Source organism: Nicotiana tomentosiformis, chromosome 1, assembly GCF_000390325.3.
Source record: "Nicotiana tomentosiformis chromosome 1, ASM39032v3, whole genome shotgun sequence".
Lineage (NCBI taxonomy): Eukaryota > Viridiplantae > Streptophyta > Magnoliopsida > Solanales > Solanaceae > Nicotiana > Nicotiana tomentosiformis.
Window position 1 is genome coordinate 65,509,355 of NC_090812.1, and position 21,548 is coordinate 65,530,902.

A 21,548-nucleotide genomic window follows, 5' to 3' on the forward strand; every position below is an offset into this window, starting at 1 on the left:
ACTGCATCAACTGCCTATTTGCTCTGTAATCATCATGCGTGACTACTTGTAACGGTATAGAGATGAGTTAGACTTTGACAGAAAATACTTTTTAGCTATTTTACCTGGACATTTCTTTCATAGCCAACCATCGAGGGACCAGGTTCTCAGTTGGGTTTTATCAACCCCAGTGCCATACGATTTCTTTCAAAATGTTTGCTACTTAAGGCCTTGGTAAATATGTCTGCAATCTGATCTTTTGTGCTGTAGAATTTCATGCAAATGAGCCCCTTTTCAACATTGTCTATGAGGAAGTGGTGACGCACATCAATGTGCTTGGTTCTCTTATGTTGGACTGGATTTTCGGCCATATTGAGTACACTTGTATTGTCGCATAGGAGAGGCACACAATTTGAGAACACTCCAAAGTCTTCCAGCTGTTGCTTGATCCACAACAATTGAGCACAACAAGAAGTAGCTACTACATATTCTGCTTCTGCAGTTGAGAGTGCCACTGAGTTTTGCTTCCTTGTACCCCATGAGATTAGGCAAGAACCCAGGAAATGTGCCATTCCAGACATGCTTTTCCTATCCACCAGATATCCTGCATAATCAGCTTCAGCATACCCAATAAGATCAAATCGGTCACTTGAGGGATAGTAGAGAACCAAGTCCTGCGTTTCTTTGAGATATATCAATATTCTCTTGGCAGCCTTCAGATGAGATTCCTTTGGATTGGATTGAAACCTTACACAAAGGCCCACGCTGAACACAATGTCTGGTCTGCTTGCGGTGAGATACATGAGTGACCCTATGATCTCTCTATACATGGTCTAATTTACAGGAGAACCAGGTTCATCCATGTCTAGATGAGTAGCTGTGGCAATATGAGTGTCAATAACTTTTGATGTTTACATGTCAAACCTTTTTAGCAGCTCCTTGATATACTTCTTCTGACTTATCATTGTTTCCTTTTGAGATTGCTTCACTTGAAGTCCCAGGAAGAAATTTAATTCTCCCATCATACTCATCTAAAACTCACTCCCCATGAGTTTTGCAAAATCTTTACAAAGAGAGTCAGTTGTGGCTCCAAAAATGATATCATCAACATATACCTGAACAATGAGCAGGTTCCTCCCTCTTTTCTTCAGAAAAAGAGTGTTGTCAATTTTCCCTCTTGTAAAGCCATTTTCTAGAAGAAATTTTGATAACCTTTCATACCAAGCCCGGGGAGCCTGCTTTAGCCCATACAATGCCTTGTCCAGCTTGAGTACATGCTCAGGATGCTCGTGACACTCAAATCCAGGAGGCTGCTTGACATAAACTTCTTCTTTCAGGTAGCCATTTAGAAATTCACTTTTGACATCTATTTAGAATAATGTGAAGTCCATATAAGATGCAAAGGCAATAAGAATTCTAAGAGCTTCCATTCGAGCAACCGGAGAAAATGTTTCATCATAATCAATCCCTTCTTCCTGATTGTATCCTTGAACTACAAGCCTTGTCTTGTTTCTTGTTGTATTTCCAAACTCATCAAGTTTGTTCCTGAATACCCACCTGGTCCTTATGATAGTTCGATCTGCAGGTTGAGGAACCAGGTGTCATACCTTATTTTTTCAAATTGATGCAACTCCTCTTACATGGTTGTGATCGAGTCTGCATCTTTCAACGCTTCTTTTATATTTTTGGGCTCTATTTGGGAAAGAAAGGCTAAAAAGGCAAGTGAGTTTCTTGCTTTTAATCAGGTTTGAACTCCTGAGTCAAGAGGGGTGATTATGTTGTCAAGAGGATGTGAGCTTTTGTGCTTCCAATTTGGTACCTGAATCTCATTGGCAGAGGACCCAAGTATGTCTGACTGAGGTTCTTGGGCGCTTCTTACTTCAGGAAGTGGAGTACCTTGGACTGCATCAACAACTCTATTTTCAGCTTCAGTTGGTGTGATCAGGGGACTAGGTTCCTCTCCAATAGATGGAGGTGTACTCGCATCATCTTCACTGGATTCCTTTACATGACTCATCATGTATTCTTTTCCATTTACTATGTCAATAACTTATCCTGGAACAGATAAAGGTTCTCCATCTTGATTAGCATGTCTGTCCTTCTCACAGGAGAGGTGAGATTTATCAAAGATCACATGTATACTTTCCTCAACACATTGAGTCCTTTTGTTGTATACTTTGTAAGCTTTGCTTTGAGATGAGTATCCCAGAAAGATTCCTTCATCATTTTTGGCATCGAATTTTCCAATAGTTTCCTTTCCATTGTTGAGGACAATACATTTACACCCAAAAGTCCTTAGATGTGTCAGCTTGGGCTTCCCCAGAAATTCTTTGCAATCCCACTGTCAAACAACATTGTCCTTGCCATGTATTCAAGAGTTCTATTCTTCCTCTCCACAACACCATTTTGTTGAGGTGTTCGTGGAGCTGAAAAATTGTGAGTGATACCATTTTCAGTATAGAACTCATCAAATTTGGCATTGTCGAACTCTGTCCCATGATCAAACCTGATGCAAGCTATATTATTACCCATCTTCACTTGAATCTTTTTGACGAAGGCAACAAACACTTCAAAGGTTTCATCCTTGGTTATGAGAAACATAGTCCAGGTGAATCTGGAGTAATCGTCAACTATAACGAAGATATATTTCTTTCCTCCCCTTCTTGCCACCCTCATGGGTCCACATAAATCCATGTGAAAAAGATCAAGTGGCCTTAAGGTACTGACTTCCCTTTTGGGCTTAAATGAGGATCTGACTTGCTTGCCTTTTACATATGCATCACACACTTTGTGATCCTTGAAACTTGACTTTGGCAGACCAAGAACCAGGTCCTTCCTGACCAATTTGTTCAGCAACGTGAAGCTTGCATGACCCAGCCTCCTATGTCATAATTCAGCATCATCATCAACAACACTTAGACAACTGAGATCACCATTCTGCAGAGACTCAAAATCAACAACATAGATATTTTTGTATATTTTCGCTACTAGCACCACCTCACCAGTCACTAGGTTTGTGACTGTACATATTTTTGACACAAATTCCACCTTGTTTCCCTTGTCACAAATTTGGGAAACACTTAGCAAGCTGTACTTCAACCCATTCACGTAGTACACATTTTTGATTGAGTGTGAGAGAGACTTCCCAATCCTTTCAACTCCCAGAATGTATCCTTTCTTGCCATTTCCAAAGAATCTACTCCCTCTTTGCAGGGCCTTAAGTGAAAGGAAATCATTTGTACTTCTACTTCCATTCATATGCTTTGAGCAGCCACTATCCATGTACCATTGTAGGCTGCTTCCTTTCACTGTTTCCTGCGCAAGAAAATCAGGAGTTAGACTTAGGAACCCAAACGAGTTTGGGTCCCTTGTAATGAGAAAATGGGTGAATGAGGGATCTTATGGTCCAAGAAGGCATTATTCATTTTTTATATGGGGGACCAGGTTCTCTACCAGTAGTTACCTTTTCCGCAAAAACTTTATTTTTCTACTGTGACTGAAATCTGGCCATACAATTTTCTTTAAAGTGCCTAGTGTTACCGCAGTGAGTTCAAAGCCAATTGTCAGGTATAGTAACGTACTTGCTATGAGGGTTGTAGGGAATATTTTTCCTTTGGAACCCAATCCCCTGCATGTTTCCCCCTTTATTGGTGTACATGGCAGTGATAACATTAGAAGACCAGGTCCACTTGAGAGTGATTTTTCAAGATCACTCTTCACTCTACCTAGTTCTTCTTGAAGTTGTTTGTTTTTCTCAAGCTCAGCACATAGACTAGACTTCATTGAATTTAACTCACTTTCAAGCTTAATGTGTACCTCACTTGTAACTTCCTTTCCCTTTTGAGAATTTTCAGGCCTACTCTCCATTTTAAGTTCCCCAATTGTTTCTTTCAAGTCCACTACTACCACTAATAGGTCATTTCTCTCATGCTCAATGTTAGCAACTCTCTCAGCTAAGACTTCTTTTTCCTTTCTTACACAGTCAAATGTCTCTTTTAGGTCTACCACAATGACCATCAGATCATCTCTTTCATGTTCTGTATTTGCAATTTTTTCATCTAAGGCATCCTTCTCTTTCTTCAGGTTCTCAATTGTTTCCTTTAAATCAACAACAATGACTACTAAGTCATCTCTGGTTTGTTTTGCTTCTCCTAACTCCACAGTTAAAGCATCTTTATCATTTATAAGACTGTGATAAGTATCAATTAACACATTTGCCAAAGACATGAGTTTTTTAGGAGAATAAGATTTCAGATTTCTCTGAACATCCAGAAAATTTACCTCATCATTGTCGTCATCTTCATCATCATCAAACTGAGCCATCAAGGCAAAGATTGAGTCATACTCAGTTGCTTCACTTTCCACTTCCATCATTGAACTATCACCATGATCATTTTCTTCTTCAGATTCGCTGTAGGAGTTTCTCTATGCAGCAAGAGCTTGCTTTACAACATTGTCAGCGACATTCTTTCTCTTTAAGCGTTTATCAGGAACCGGGTTCCTCTTGGCCGCTTTATCAAAATTATTTTTGTACTGATCTTATTTTAAGAGAGGGAAATCCTTGATGAAGTGCCCTGGCTTGCCACATTTATGACAGAGGTCATAATTTTATGGCTTTCTAGAACTTTCCCTTTTTGGAATGCCTCCATTCTTACGAACCATCTTCTCGAATCTTCTTGTCAAGTAAGCCATATCACCATCCTCACCACTTGAATCATTGCTGTCTGTCTTGAGGACCGGGTTCTTCTCCCTTTTGGGTTCTCTTCTTTCATTGTCCTTCTTATTCTTCATTTCATATGTTTTCAGATTGCCGACAAGCTCATCAATGGTTAGCTCCTACAAGTCATTCGCCTCTGTAATAGCGTTCACTTTGCTTTCCCAAGAACTTGGCAGCACACTAAGGATTTTTCTGACAAGCTTGTTTCTTGGAATAATTTCACCAAGAGAGTGAAGCTCATTAATGATAGAGGTGAATCGAGTATGCATATCTTGGATGGATTCATCATCTTTCATCTTGAAGAGCTCGTTTTAGTTGTGAGGATGTCGATCTTGGATTGCTTAACCTGTGTTGTTCCTTCGTGAGCTGTTTGAAGGGCTTCCTAGATTTCTTTGGCTGACTAACATGCCGATATCCTGTTGTATTCATCAGGACCAATTCCACAAACAAGAATTTTCTTCGCACGAAAATTCTTTTCTACTGCCTTTCGATCAGCGTCATTGAATTCCTTCCTCATCTTGGAAATGGCTATAGCTGGGTCGCCAAGATTCTTGGTAGGAATAAAGGGTCCATCACAGATAATATCCCACAGCTTTGAATCTTCAGTCATGATGAAGTCATGCATCTTAGTCTTCCACCATCCATAATACTGTCCGTTGAGCCTAGGTGGTCTGTAAGTAGACTGGCCTTCTTCCACCATCCTCATGGCAGAGCGGCCATGAGGATCCTTTCTAGGTGTTAATTAGCCTGATAGAAAGAACCCGCTCTGATACCAATTGATAGAATTCGAGGGTCCACCAAACTATATAGAGGACCAGGTTCTCTATTAGTTTCCACAGATTACACGAACACAACAGAAAGTAAATAACACTGAGAGTTTTTACGTGAAAAATTCCCAGCTCAACGGGATTAAAAACCTCGACCTACCCTTGTAGGATTTCAACTTCACTAATGAGCAACTTTCAGATTACAACCTATGCAACCTAAGAATTAACCTCTTAATCCCTCACTAACTTGTAAAGTACTATTGCAAGCCACTTTTTAATAACTCTATTACAAAGACTTTACAACTCGACTAACTTTAGCCAAGACACAAACACAAGGGTTTATGATTTACAAAGGATTTCCTACGGAATGCTTCTAAACAAGCTAAGTAGGAATTACAATTGAAGAACTATTACAAAGTTACAACTCAACTAAGGACATACAATAACTTAATATGGGGAACTGGTCCGTAGTAGTGTTGTTCTTTATTCTTGATGTAATTGAGAATCGTTTTCTTGATGATTAATCACGGTAAATGGCTTGAGTAATTTCTCTGAGTGTTCAAGTGATTTGTTTTACCTTCCTTAATGTTAATAATGCGTTTGTAACATCACTAGGATGATGTAAGCAAGGTAGGTAAAAGACACTCCCCATAAAGTTGACTGTTGTACTATTTTCGCACTGTAGCGTATGCAGGCAACAACTTTACAGCTGGGGCAGTTGACTTGTGCAGTTTCCTCAGAAAACGGTAGCTATCTGTTTCCTCTGTTGTTCCTTTGACTCTGAAGAGTTGAACCATATCCCAAGCTGGAATCTTTTGATCTTAAGGTCTTGAGAATGTGTAACAGGTTCCTTATCTGGTTCTTGACAGTAAGTTTTTAGATCATCAAAACATAACAGGGATATACATATAGCCTATCACTAAGAAATCCTTAAGTGTCTGATTTCTGGCTTTGTTAATTTATGCGATTGCCTTCTTTCTTTCAGGATTAATTAGTAAAATATATTTGATAAAAAAAAATTATTCTTACCAAAAACACTAAAAATCTTCAGAAACTTCTACGATAGTTTGAACATTTATCAGCTTGAAGTGAGCAGTTCAAACTCCTAAATTTTTGTATAAAGTATGAACCTGTATGAGTTCAAACTTCACTAATTGTTCCTTGAGTTTGAGTTCAAATGCTTTTTGTTTCCACAATTTTAGGTTTCAGTTCCCACTTCCCACCTTTAAATATTGCTCAAAAAAGTACTCTAGACACACAATAGCTGAAGTGATGATTTGTTCGCTGGAGGCTAGTTTTGCCGCTTGTGAAGAGCAGAGGCGGAGCTAGAGAACCGAGACGGGTTCGGCCGAACCCAGTGGTTTTGGTTCGAACGTTTATCTTAAAAAATTTATTGAATATATATAAATTATTAATTTAGAACCTATTAATTTAAACCGATTAAAATTTCGAACCCATTAACTTGAAATTCTGTCTCCGTTTCTACTGAAGAGATGGTGTGCTCCTATTCCTCAATTTCCGACAAGAAAATGCTTTTGATTGTGAAAGTTTAAACTTCATAAATTCATGGGTGTGAAGGGGCCGGGCTGGGCTAGTGGAAAAGGAGACTGGCCGGTCTCTGTACTGGTCCCGTTACCGGTTTACCAATTTCGTGCCTCGCCGGTAAAAATTTGAACCGAAGCCTAAGGGGTTGGGCCGGGCCGGTTTTATTTATTATTTTTTTTAATATATTTTGTATAACTATCGTAATTTATATTAAGATAAAGTAAAAATCTAAAACATAAAAACAATCTTATGAAAAGAGTGTTTGAATATATTTCAAAAGCTTTAAAAGCCTTATATTTGGAATATTGAAAAAAAAACTTCAAAGGCTTTAAAAGCCTTATATATGAATATTTCATTAAGAATTTAAGATAATACGATGAATATGGAAAAAAATTAACTTATAATTTGCAAGTTCTTTTTTTAATTCAAACTTGCAAATTAAAGTTTATATTTTACAACAACTAAATTAAAGAAAAAAGAGTAAATTCAAATTTGAATTATTAAATATAAATCAAGAACTTCAAAGGTTTTGCATTGCCTTAGTAAGTTCTTCATAATCAATATCAACTTCTTGGCCATCTTCTAGAGTGAAATTCAGATGGGTTACCACGTGTTAATATATCTCCAAGTTTCTCGTCTTCTGGTTTATCAACATCTTCACGTCCTTGATTTCTTCGTTCCGATCTAAAAAATCTCTGAGACATACTAAAACTTCCAAACCATTGCTTCCCAATGAGTGATGGGTGTCTCATAGTTGTTGTCTTTCTTGACTAAATGCACTCTCTGATGCAACAATTAAAATTGATACATTTAGCACGTCCCGAGCCATAGCGGAAAGAACATGAAATTACTTTTCATTCTCATGCTACCATGCCAACAATGAAAATTCCTTTGTATGAGGCTTTGTTTGCTTTTGCAAGTAGAATTGAAGTTCATCAATGTTCCTTCATCTTCATGCATAGTAACATCAATTAGTACAATGCATTGCTTTGAGCGGAAGGAAATATAGACCAAATATTAAAACCATCAAGGCCTTCATCTTCATGCATAGTAGCAGATGTAGTAGAAGTAGTACAATACATAGCAGGATTAACATTGCCTACATTAATAGCAATATCATCAATTATATTTGCATAATAATTATATAATTGTTGTAAATAATCATATAGCTTGTTCATACAACAATATATATCTGGGGTTTCAGTTGGTCCAATCTCCATATAAGTATATAAAATATTGATTAATTGGTGAAAATTAAATATCTTAATAAAAAGATTTAAAACAACACCAATTAAGTAAATAGGAGGAATTGAAAAGAAATATTTTTTGAATATTGCTTGTATTTTTTCAACAACATCTTTATATTTCTTCTTCTTCTTAAATTCAGAAAGTAGAAAAGAAATTTCAGCTATATGTACTAAAGCCATAGTAACAATAGGGTAATATGCTCCAGAAAACTCAACAGTAGCTGTATAAAATTTATGTAAAAATTTAACAACATCATTAATGGCCTCCCAAGTATTAGCTGTTAACATACAATTTGGATCAGTACAATGCGCATTAACAACTTCAGTTATCGGCAATCTATATTTGTATCAATATTTTTAAAATAAGTATGTATAATTCCATCTAGTAACAATTTCATCTGGTATAAATCTGGGGTTAAGGTTATGTTCGGTACACTTAGTCTTAAATTCTCTAATTCTAGATTGTCTATTATTTCCTTGAATAATACCAACTACTCTTCTAACATGAGTAATCTCAGTCGAAAATAAATCAAGGCCACTTTTAACAATTATAAACATGACATGCACACCTAACATGAAAATTTTTGTCAAGTGGTGATTTCAAATGCAGTCTTAATATTGAAATAGCGAAATTATTGTTAGAAGCACTATCAAAAGACATATACAATACTCTTTTATTAAGATTGTAAAATGCAACAATTTCGCAAATAGTAGTACTTATAAAAATAGCAGTATGACTTTGATCTTCATCATGTTTAAAAGTGATAATACATTTTTGCATACAATAATTATCATCTATCCAATGACATGTAATTGTCAAATAATCATTTTCATTACTAACAACATGGCCAATATCATAAGTTAGAGAAACTCTACAAGGAAGATGGTCAAACAAATAACGTATGTATATCTGATATTGTCCATGAAGTCTAAAGATATCAGATCTACAAGTACTTCTAGGGATACCTTTAAATAAAGGATTATAAATCCTTTGAATATACATAATAAGATATGATGAAGAAGCAAAAGAAAAATGTAGACAACCTAAAGCAATCATTTTTGCTAACTCCTCACGATCCTTGATTTTATCATATTTCTTATGTCCTCCAGTACTAGGGTTTAGAAATCCTTGATTTTCATCTAAATCAGAGCCCCATTCTATAGGATGAGTAATTCTCATATGTCTACTAAATGTCCCAGTCTCCCAAAAACTTCCTACAGTCTAATGTTTAAAATCATCTTTACAAATTTTTCATCTAACTCTATGAGTATTTTCTATTTCATCAAAATATTTCCAAACTTTACTTCTCCTTCTCCGATTACTAGTCGGGGCCACATGTGGTCTACTACTAGTGCCACGACCACCACCCCTACTACCAACTCCAACACTACTAGGTGTAAGTGGTGTCTCATATTTAATTTCTAATTCATTATCTTATATACCATTATCTTCCTGTAATTGTTCATAATCTATATTATTATCAAGCGATATTTTAGAAACATGTGTAAAGTCATTTAAATTACTACTAGATATTGAAGTAGTACCTCTTTTTCTATTTCTCCGATTAGCAACCTTATTACAAACTCGTTTTGCAGTATTGAACAAATTGTGAAAATTTAACAACTAATAAAATTAAATATACAAATAAAATATTGAATAAGAGAAATAATTGGAATGAGTGCACCGAATTCCGCAATAAATTGAATACTTGATGATTTTTGAAGTCTTGAAATTGAATTTTGCAACTCCAATGTTACCACGAATACACGTCAATTGTTCAAAGTTCAAACATCAAATAATACCATAAATAAAATTCCAAAAATAATGAGAGTCAAATAGTTGATTGCAATTTTGGTGAAGAATGAGAGAACGACAATTGAGAATTTGGGTTTGAGAATTGAGAGATGAGTGAAGAAATGAAGAAGAGAGGGGGTCTATTTATAGTTTTTCAAATGGCTAAATTAGTAAATAATAAAAGTATTATTTGTGAAAATAAATGCCCCCAAAAGGGATATTCTTGCAAATTAGCCATTACGCAACAGTCAAAATGGCAGCTGACCGTTGCCAACGGTTACCTTTATTAAAATAAAAATAAAATTGAACTAACCGTTGAACCGATCTGGGCCTGTCCGGTTAACTGGTTCCAAATTCACTTGAAAGTAACATGTCATACTGATCCGGTTAACCGGTACCAAAATTCTACCCGGAACAGGCCGGTTCCCATCCCAATCCAGCCCTGTCCGGCCCCCTTACTACCGAGTCGGGCCGGTCCGGAACCGGGCCAACCGGCCCGTTTGACACCTTTACATAAATTATGAACGTTGAAATATTTTTGGAGTTTGAACCTTCAATCTTTCCTGAAGTTCGAATTGCACTTCCAAACTCCACTCCAAAATTGTTCTGAGAGTTCAAATTGCTAAATATACAAATTTCAGTACAAGTTCCTCGAGTTTTCTATGGTTTTAGCTAGGGGTAGAAGTTACACATTTAGTTTCTCGGCTAGAGCGGGTTATATTATACAAATTATAAATATAATACTTATATTGCTATTTTTTGGATGGTCAGCTATTTTAATTAACTTCTTAAGTTTATTTTCGCACTAAAAGTTGGTCATTGTCAAAATGATAAAGGAGAAGACACTTTGAGAATTTTCTTCTGTGTATTGAGAATGAATTTCAGTGTACAAGGTGCACGTATATATATAACAAGAAAGGAATCTAGCCATAACTAACTAATACCAAGTGGCAGCATCCTATTTCCTAATGTCTAACCATCTATCAGATAAATACAAAAAAAGATAAAAATATCAACAAAATGATAACCACAGTAGTTAGTCTCTTGACCATGGTTTGGAATGTATGTAGGCCCAAAACTTTTAGTCACAACTGAAATACCTCAAGGCCCAAAGCTAAAGTCTTCATTCAGGCTCAATGCAAACTAAACCCATATGAACCGGGTCACCAATCTCTTGTACAATATTTACATGTCTTTGTAATCCATTTAGACCGAACACAAACCAACCTAACAATCTCCTCTTTCATCGTACTTATCACCACCGGAAAGTTCTAGAGATCGACGGCACAAAGCTTTATCAACACCATTTCCAACATCCTCCTCAAGTTGTTCCAACACCCCTCCTCAAGTTGGATGGGGATGAAAGAACCCCCAATTTGACTAGAAGATTATGATGCAAAGATCCAGTTAGGGATTTAGTAAATAGATTTGCCAACTGAGAAGCAGAGTGAACATAAGACAGAGAAATCAAGTCGGCTAGGAACTGTTGGCGAATAAAATGGCAGTCAATCTCTACATGCTTCATTCTTACGGGGTTCTTAGCGATGTGAATCGCAGCTTGACTATCCGAATGAAGAGGAACTGGGAGTGAAATTGGAATAGAGATATCGTCAAAGAGACGTATCAGCTAGGTTAATTCTGCTACAACCCGTTGCATAGATCGATATTCAGCTTCGGCGGAGCTGAGAGAAATGGCGGACTATTTCTTGGATTTCAAAGAAATTGGAGAGGAACCAAGAGAGATGTAGAGCCCACTCACAGACCTCCGTGAATCTGGGCAAGTTCCCCAATCGGAGTCGCATAAGGACAGAAGTTGAAATGATGAAGAAGGTGACATAAATATTTCAAGACCTGGATCCTTGAGAAGATAGCTAAGAACTCAAAGTGCTGCAGCAAGATGAGGAGCTCGAGGATCCTATATGTATTGGCTTAAATGTTGAACGGTGAAGCAAAGATCCGATCTTGTGTGAGTTATTTAGCTCAACTTGCCTAAGAGGTGACGATACAATGTTGGATCATGAAGAGGTTCCCCTGTTTTAGCAAGCAATTTGACTGATGGATCAAAGAGTGAAGATACTAGGGTCAAATGCAAGCAATCAAATTCTGCTAACAAATCCATGGTGAACTTCCTATGACACAAAATCAATCCCCGTGGCTAACGCAATACCTCCATTTCCAGAAAGAAATATAAGTCACCAAGGTCCTTAATTTTGAATTCTTGATTTAGGAAGTCTTTCAAAGCATGTTATTCAGCATTGTCATTTCCTGTTAACAAGATGTCATTTACACATACAACAATAATAGAAATGAAAGAATCTGTCTTTTTAAAATATAGTGAATAATTATTTAAAGAGTGAGTGAACCCCTTAAAATTTAGGGCAGATGTGAGCCTTGCATACCACTGTCGAGATGCTTGACAAAGTCCATAACGAGATTTTTTCAAGCGACAGACATGCATAGGACTAGGTGGAGTGATCCCAGCAGGAAACTTCATATAGACCTCTTCATCGAGTTCTCCATGCAAGAATACATTATTTACATCTAATTGATAGAGACCCCATCATTTCTTTACTGTTGTAGCCAAAATGCACCTTATGGTAGTCATTTTTACCACTGGTGAAAATATTTTATTGAAATCAATCCCCTCACGTTGTATATCACCTCTGATCACTAATCGTGATTTTAGTCTCTCTATGCTCCCATCTGAGTGTTGCTAAGTTTCTAACCCCTAGTCTTCAATTTCGAGTTTGGGTAAAGATGGGTAATTAAGAGCATGATTCTTGGGTGTTAGAGTATTATTTATACATACACATACCAATAAGGTTTATGAAAAAATTATTGAGTTCGAATGGGTAAAGATTGGGTTGAAAATGGTAGAAATCTTCAAAGACTTTAATTGAAGATTTGAGGGTCGAGTTGATATTGAAATTTGGTGAAATATGTATGGTTGGACACGTTTTTGGATGGGCGTTCATATTTTGTGACTTTTGTCGGGTTTCGAGACATGGGCCCCACGGGCAATTTTGAGTGAATTTCGGATTTTTATTGAAAAATTAATATTTTCTTGTGGAATTAATTACAATAATTGGTATTGACTGAATCGAATTAATTGTGGGTAGATACGAGGCTTTCGGAGACCAATTCTCGTGGCAAGGGCATAGCGGAATAAAGAATTCTACGGTTTGAGGTAAGTAACAGTTCTAAATTTGATCCTGAGGGGATGAAATGCCGGATTATGTGTTATGTAATTGGTTTTGAGGTGACACACATACTAGGTGACGACGTGTGGGCGTGCACTGTGTGAATTGTAACTTGATCAAATTCCATGGAACTGTGTAGTTAAATTATCTGTTGATATCCGTACATTCTCTATGTGTTAGAGAAAATTGAGCAGAGACTCATATTAAAAATTATGCTTAGACATATGCTGTTATTATTGGTACCCACTGGGGTCATTTTTGTGGTTGAATTATATGCTAAAATTATAATTTCACACTCAGTCATGTTCATTCATTTCATATCATATCTCAGTCTCTGTTGCTATTTATTGATATATCATATTATCATTTTGGGCTTATTTTTGAGCCTGAGAGACCGGAGAGGTTGATGACTGAGTGAGGCCGAGGGCCTAATTGTGAGGATATTTATGGGATCGGGCTGCATGCCACAACATGTTTCATTGTTATATGCCATGATTGGCTTGATATAGCGCTTGGGCTGAAGGAGCCCCTCCGGAGTCTGTATACACCCCCAGTGAGCGCAGGTACCTACTGAGTGCGAATGCCGAGTGATAAGTGACTGTGAGAAAAGAGTGATTGTGAGGTTGGAGTGACTGGGAGGACTGAGTGACTGTTACTCTGAGAGGATGCATTGATTGCATTATTTGTTGCATTTCAGCTGTCATATATCCCTATTTTAGAAATTTTCGGAAAAATATTATTTTCTATGTCAGTCAAATTTGATATGTAATTTATGTGAAAATTTAAATGTTGAACTTGAGAGCATGCCTACCATTTTATGCTGGAAAGTACTGTATTTGGACTTAGCTGAGAAGCTCATCATCACTTTCAGTTCTTTATTTATTATTGTTACTTACTAAGTTGGTTGTACTCATACTACATCCTGCACTTCGTGTGCAGATCCAGATGATCCCGGATACAGTGGGTGTTGATTCTTTCACACAGTTGATTTTTTGGAGATTCAGAGGTAGCTACTATGTTTCGTAGACCTTGTCTCTCCTTCCCTATCATTTGTTTATTGTATTTGGTCTCGGATTATTATAGACCGGGTTTACCAGACTTGTAATGTATAGATGTTCATGTACTTAGTGACGCCGGATTTTGGGAGTAAATTTATATTTAGTATTGGTGGGAGTTTTCCCCTTAAATTAATTATTATATTTTTAGTATTTAAAAGAAATGGTGGGTTATTGATGTTGTTGGCTTGCCTAGTATTGAGATAGGCGCCATCACGACGGGTGAGATTTTTGGGTCGTGACAAGTTGGTATCAGAGCCTAAGTTACATAGGTCTCACGAGTCATGAGCAGGTTTAGTAGAGTCTTGCGGATCGGTACGGAGACGTCTGTACTTATCTTCGAGAGGCTACCGAACCCTTAGGAAAATTTCAATTTCTGGTATTCTATCGTGCGAACTTGTTGATTTCGGAAAACTAAAAATTTTGTTATTCTATTCTCTCACATATGGTGGGGACACGTACTATCGGATCAGACGGTCAACCACCAGTTAGGGCAGTGAGAGGTCGGGGCCGTGGTAGAGGCCGGGGCCGAGGTAGAGGTCGGGGTGTCGCTCATACAGCAGTTGGAGCAGCACCTGTAGCACCACCAGTTGCTCCAACTCAGGAGCAAATTCTAGATGTAGTTGAGCCGGTGGGACCTGCTCATGCACTAGTTATGCCCATCGAGATTCCAGGCCAATAGGAGACTTTGGCTCACATATTGACAGTTTGCACTAGCCTTGCTCAGGTGGTTTCGGCTCAGGCCGCACCAGCCATTTCTCAGGCCGGGGGAGGTACTCATACCCCTTCTGCCCGTGCTCCAGAGCAGGTAGTGCAGGGACTTCAGATACCGGGGGCACTACCAGCCCAGCCGGCTGCAGCTGCTCAGGCCCCGGTAGTCCCCGTTATGGTAGATGATAAGCAGAGGAGACTTGAGAGATTTGGGAGGCTTCGACCTCCATCATTTAGCGGTGCTGAGTCAGAGGATGCTCAGAGTTTTCTGGATAAGTGCCAGCGGATGCTTCAGACAGCAGGTATTCTGGAGACCAGTAGAGTCTCGTTCACTGCTTTTTAATTTTCTAGGGCTGCCTTCAGATGGTGGGAGGCTTATGAGAGGCGTATGCCAGTTGGTGCAGTACCACTTACATGGTAGGAAATCTCCGTTCTCTTTTTGGAGAAGTTTGTGCCGCAGTCTCGCAGAGAGGAGCTGCGCAGACAGTTTGAGCAGTTACGTCAGGATGGCATGTCTGTAACGCAGTATGAGATGATATTTTTTAAGTTGGCTCGTTACGCAGTTTGGTTGGTTCCCACTAATAGGGAGAGGATTATGAGGTTTATTGATGGCCTCACATATCAACTGTGATTACTTATGACTCGCGAGAGAGTATCTGGTGCTACTTTTGATGAGGAAGTTGACATTGCTCGGCAGATAGAGATGGTCCATAGTCAGGAACGTGGAGAGAGAGAGAGGCCAAGAGGCCTCGTGGACCAGGTGATTTCAGCGGTATTCCTTCAAGGCGTCAGTTTTACCGCGGTAGGGGTCATCATTACAGACACGCTCAAACGGGTCATCCAGTTCACCGTGGGGCATCATCCAACCATGGTTCATACAGTTCTCATCAGTGTCAGCCATCCCTCGGCGCCCTTCCAGCCCAGAGTTCGTCCCGTGCCCCTTTAGTTCAGGGTTCATTTGCACCGGGTGCTTCTAGCAGTTATTCTGGTTCTTGGGGCCCGATTCAGTCCGCACCACCACAAGTACCTGGGAGCTGCTTTGAGTGCGGGGAATTTGGGCATATGTGGAGACTGTGTCCTCGTCACTCGGGAGGTCCAGTGCAACAGAGGAGTCATACTACGACTTTAGCACCAGTTGCTTCACGACTCGCCCAGCCATGACGGGGTGGGGGTCAGTCAGCTAGGGATCGCCCAAGAGGGGGAGGCCGATCAGGTGGCGGTTAGGCCCGATTCTATACTTTTCCTGCCAGACCAGATGTTGTTGTTTCAGATGCAGTGATCACATGTATTGTCTCAGTGTGCCATAGTGAGGCTTCTATATTATTTGACCCTGGTTCTACTTATTCGTATATATCATCGTACTTTACTCATTATCTGGATATGCCCCGTGAGCCCTTAGTTTCACCTGTTTGTGTATCTACGCCGGTGGGTGATACTATTATTGTGGACCGTGTGTATCAGTCATGTGTGGTAATTATTGGGGGGCTGGAGACTAGAGTTGATCTCTTATTGCTCCGTATGGTTGATTTTGATGTAGTCCTGTGTATGGATTGGTTGTATCCATGTCATGCTATTCTGGACTGTCACGCAAAAACTGTGACGTTGGCAATGCCGGGATTGCCAAAGGTCGGATGAAGAGGTTCTCTAGATTATGCTCCTAGTAGGGTAATTTCTTATTTGAAGACCCAACGTATGGTGGGGAGGGGGTGTTTGTCATATTTGGCCTTTGCGAAAAATGTTGATACAGATAACACTACTATTGATTCAGTAACGGTAGTGCGAGACTTTCCAGATGTATTTCCTACAGACCTACCGGGTATGCCACCCGACAAGGATATTGATTTCGGTATTGAATTGGTGTCGGGCACACAACCCATTTCTATTCCTCCGTATCGTATGGCACCAGCTGAATTGAAAGGATTAAAAGAGCAACTTCAGGAACTCCTTGAAAAGGGGTTTATTAGGCCTAGTGTGTCACCTTGGGGTACACCGGTTCTGTTTGTGAAAAATAAAGATGGTACTATGCGGATGTGTATCGATTACAGGCAGTTGAACAAAGTTACAATTAAGAATAAATATCCCTTGCCGCGTATTGATGACTTATTTGACCAGCTTCAGGGAGCGAGGATGTTCTCCAAAATTGATTTAAGATCGGGGTATCACCAATTGAAAATACGTGATTCAGATATTCTAAAGACGGCATTCAGGACTCGTTATGGTCACTACGAATTTCTTGTGATGTCATTGGGCTAACCAATGCCCGAGCAACATTTATGCACTTGATGAATAACGTATTCCAGCCGTATCTTGACTCATTTGTCGTGGTATTTATTGATGATATCCTGGTGTACTCAAGTAGTCAGGAGGAACATGTACAACATTTGAGTATTGTACTACAGAGGCTGAGGGAAGAGAAACTTTATGCCAAATTCTCTAAGTATGAGTTCTGGCTTAGTTCGGTGGAATTCTTGGGACACATAGTATCCAGTAAAGGGATTAAGGTGGATCCGAAGAAAATAGAGGTAGTTCAGAGTTGGCACAGGCCATCTTCAGTTACTAAGATTCGGAGTTTTCTCGGCTTGGCTGGTTATTATCGTCACTTCATGGAGGGTTTCTCATCTATTGCATCGCCTATGACTAAATTGACCCAGAAAGGTGCTCCGTTCAGGTGATTGGATAAATGTGAAGAGAGCTTTTAGAAGCTCAAGACAGCTTTGACTACAGCTCCAGTATTGGTGTTGCCTACAGGTTCAGGGTCTTATACTGTATATTGTGACGCGTCGAGTATTGATCTCGGTCCATTGTGAGATTTACACTGATCACCGGAGTCTACAACATTTTTTTAAATAGAAGAATCTTAATTTGCGGCAGCGGAGGTGGTTGGAGTTGCTTAAGGATTATGATATCACCATTCTCTATCATCCCGGAAGGGCCAATGTAGTGGCCGATGTCTTGAGTCGTAAGGCGGAGAGTTTGAGCAACTTAGCATACTTACCGGTAACAGAGAGGCCTTTGGCCTTGGATGTTCAGGCCTTGGCCAACCAGTTTGTTAGATTGGATGTTTTCGAGCCGAATCGAGTTTTGGCTTGTGTGGTTTCTCGGTCTTCTTTATATGATCGCATCAGAGAGTGCCAGTATGATGATCCCCATCTGCTTGTCCTTAAGGACACGGTTCAGCACGGTGATGCCAAGGAAGTCACTATTGGAGATGACGGTGTATTACGGATGCAGTGCAGGCTATGTGTGCCTAATGTAGATGGTTTGCATGAGTTGATTCTCCAGGAAGCTCAAAGTTCGCGGTACTCCATTCATCCAGGTGCTGCGAAGATGTATCAGGATTTGAGGCAACATTATTGGTGGAGGCGAATGAAGAAAGATATAGTTAGGTTTTTAGCTCGGTGTTTAAATTGTCAACAGGTAAAGTACGAGCATCAGAGACAGGGAGGATTACTTCAGAGACTTGAAATTCCGGAGTGGAAATGGGAGCGCATTACCATGGACTTCGTAGTTGGGCTTCCACGGACATTGAGAAAGTTTGATGCAGTTTGGGTGATTGTAGATCGATTGACGAATTCCTCGCATTTTATTCCAGTTGGTACTAATTATTCTTCGAAGCGGTTGGCTGAGATTTATATCCATGAGATTGTTCGCCTATGGTGTGCCGGTGTCCATCATTTTAGATCGGGGCACGCAGTTTACATCACAGTTTTGGAGAGCAGTGCAGTGAGAATTGGGCACACAGGTTCAGTTGAGTACATCATTTCACCATCAAACAGATGGGCAATCCGAGAGCACTATTCAGATATTGGAGGATATGCTAAGCGCTTGTGTCATTGATTTTGGAGGTTCTTTGGATAAATATCTGCCACTCGCGGAGTTTGCTTACAATAATAGCTACCAGTCGAGTATTCAGATGGCTCCGTATGAGGCTTTATATGGGAGACGGTGTCGGTCTCCGGTGGGTTGGTTTGAGCCGGGTGAGGCTAGGCTATTGGGTACTGACTTAGTTCAGGATGCTTTGGAGAAGGTTAAATTAATTCAGGAGCGGCTTCGTACGGCACAGTCTAGACAGAAGAGTTATACTGACAGGAAGGTCCGTGATTTTGCTTACATGGTTGGGTAAAAGGTTCTGCTAAACATTTCACCCATGAAGGGTGTGTTGAGGTTCAGAAAGAAGGTCAAGTTGAGCCCTCGATATATTGGGCCTTTTGAGATACTTAAGAAAATTGGAGAAGTGGCTTATGAACTTCCTTTGCCACCCAGTCTATCAGGTGTTCATCCAGTGTTCCATGTATCCATGCTCCGAAAGTATGTCGGGGATCCGTCTCATATTTTGGATTTCAATACAGTGCAGCTGGACGGTAATATGACTTATGATGTGGAGCCGGTGGCTATTTTAGACCGGCAGGTTCGAAAGTTGAGATCAAAGAATATAACTTCAGTGAAAGTGAAGTGTAGAGGCTAGCCAGTCGGAAAAGCTACGTGGGAAACTGAGGAGAGATGCGGATCAAATATCCACACCTATTTGAGACTCCAGGTATAATTCTAAACCCGTTCATGGACGAATGTTTGTTTAAGAGGGGGAGAATGTATCGACTCGGTCGGTCGTTTTGAGTATTACAACCCCGTTTTCCCATTTACTGCTCAAATTGTGATTTACAATTATTATTTGACTTTTCGGGGTAATTGGTTCGGGTCCGGTGAGGTTTTGGAATGATTTGGAATACTTAGTTCCAAGGCTTAGAATTTAAGTTGAAAGGTTGACCGGATGTTGACTTATATATAACCACCCCGGAGAATTTTTGCTAAGTAAATTAAGGTTTTGTGGTGCCGAGGTAGATCAATTAGTACAAAGATTATAAGCTCGCCGCGGCTTGGACCTTTTGGGTTGAACAATGCACTGGGGAGTAAAGGAAAATTTGTGGCAGAAAAATGCGTTTCTGTGGTCCATTATGCGACCGCAGAATCACTCTGCGGACCGCATAATGGCTGCAGAGTGAAGCAGTTGTGAGGCAAGATTTGAGGAAAATCTGCGGTACATTATGCGACCGCAGACCCGTTATGCGATGCATTATGTGATCGCAGAAAAGGTCTGCGGGCCGCATAATGACCGCAGACCGGGTCAGTCACGCTCAGTTTTGGAGGCCAAATTATGCGGCCGATATACGAACCGTATACGTGTTATGCGATCGCATAACTGCGTCGGGGCTTCCATTCTTTTTAATTTTTGACCCGACCCAACTTTGATTTAAAGCCCTTGAAGCTCATTTTTAGCCAAAATCTGACGCTTTTAGAGAGAAGGGAGAGTGTCCTAGAGAGAGGAAGAAGCTCAAGTGCTTTGTTCATCAAGATCTTGTTCAAGCTTTAAATCCAACAAGGAAATATCACAAGATCTTTACCCAAGAGGTAAGGTTCTAACCCCTAGTCTTCAATTTCGAGTTTGGGTAAAGATGGGTAATTAAGAGCATGATTCTTGGGTGTTAGAGTTTTATTTATACATACACATACCAATAAGGTTTATGGAAAGATTATTGAGTTCGAATGGGTAAAGATTGGGTTGAAAATGGTAGAAATCTTCAAAGACTTTAATTGAAGATTTGAAGGTCTAGTTGATGTCGATATTTGGTAAAATTTATATGGTTGGACTCGTGGTTGGATGGGTGTTCATGTTTTGTAACTTTTGTCTGATTCCGAGACGTGGGCCCCATGGGCGATTTTGAGTAAATTTCGGATTTTTATTGGAAAATTAGTATTTCCTTGTGGAATTAATTACAATAATTGGTATTGAATGAATCGAATTAATTGTTACTAGATACGAGGCTTTCGGAACCAATTCTCGTGGCAAGGGCATAGCGGAATAAAAAATTATACGGTTTGAGGTAAGTAACAGTTCTAAATTTGGTCATGAGGGTATGAAACCCCAGATTATGTGTTATGTGATTGGTTTTGAGGTGACACATATGCTAGGTGACGGGCGTGTGGGCTTACACCGTGAAAATTGTGACTTGGTCAAATTCCATGGAACTGTGTAATCGAAATATCTGTTGATATCCGTACATTCTCTACGTGTTAGAGAAAATTGAGCAGAGACTCGTATTAAAAATCATGCTTAGACATATGCTGTTATTATTGGTACCCACTGGGGTTATTTATGTGGTTGAATTATATGCTCAAATTGTAATTTCACACTCAGTCATGTTCATTCATTTCATATCATATCTCTGTCTCTGTTGCTATTTATTGATACATCATAATATCATTTTGGGCTGATTTTTGAGCCCGAGAGACTGGAGAGGTTGATGACTGAGTGAGGCCAGGGGCCTAACTGTGAGGATATTTATGGGATCGGGCTGCACGCCGCAACATGTTTCATTGTTATATGCCATGATTGGCTTGATATAGCGCTTGGGCTGAAGGAGCCCCTTCGGAGTCTGTACACACCCTCAGTGAGCGCATGTACCTACTGAGTGCGAGTGCCGAGTGCCGAGAGCTGAGTGTCGAGTGCTGAGTGACTGTGAGGAATGAGTGACTG

General features: G+C 39.6%; 1 protein-coding gene across 1 annotated transcript; it reads right to left on the reverse strand.

Annotated features, from left to right (window-relative positions):
* Positions 1 to 2,283: 2,283 nt before the first annotated feature.
* On the reverse strand, positions 2,284 to 5,396 carry LOC117281897 (uncharacterized). The gene is made up of 5 exons (XM_070196126.1): positions 5,106 to 5,396; positions 4,639 to 4,815; positions 3,520 to 4,404; positions 3,017 to 3,294; positions 2,284 to 2,860 (listed from the first exon to the last, which is right to left on the reverse strand). The coding sequence occupies exons 1-5, from the start codon at positions 5,394 to 5,396 to the stop codon at positions 2,284 to 2,286; spliced, it is 2,208 nt and encodes a 735-aa protein (XP_070052227.1).
* Positions 5,397 to 21,548: the final 16,152 nt, after the last annotated feature.

Bases quoted from the DNA above. Each gene is read 5' to 3' on its own strand.
- LOC117281897 (XM_070196126.1), bottom strand. From the start codon at position 5,396: ATGGTGGAAGAAGGCCAGTCTACTTACAGACCACCTAGGCTCAACGGA. The intron at 3,295-3,519 runs GTAACACTAGGC...TTTCTTGCGCAG, and splicing joins TTGGCTTTGAACTCACTGCG to GAAACAGTGAAAGGAAGCAG. The intron at 2,861-3,016 runs GTCAAAAATATG...ATTATGACATAG, and splicing joins GGAAACAAGGTGGAATTTGT to GAGGCTGGGTCATGCAAGCT.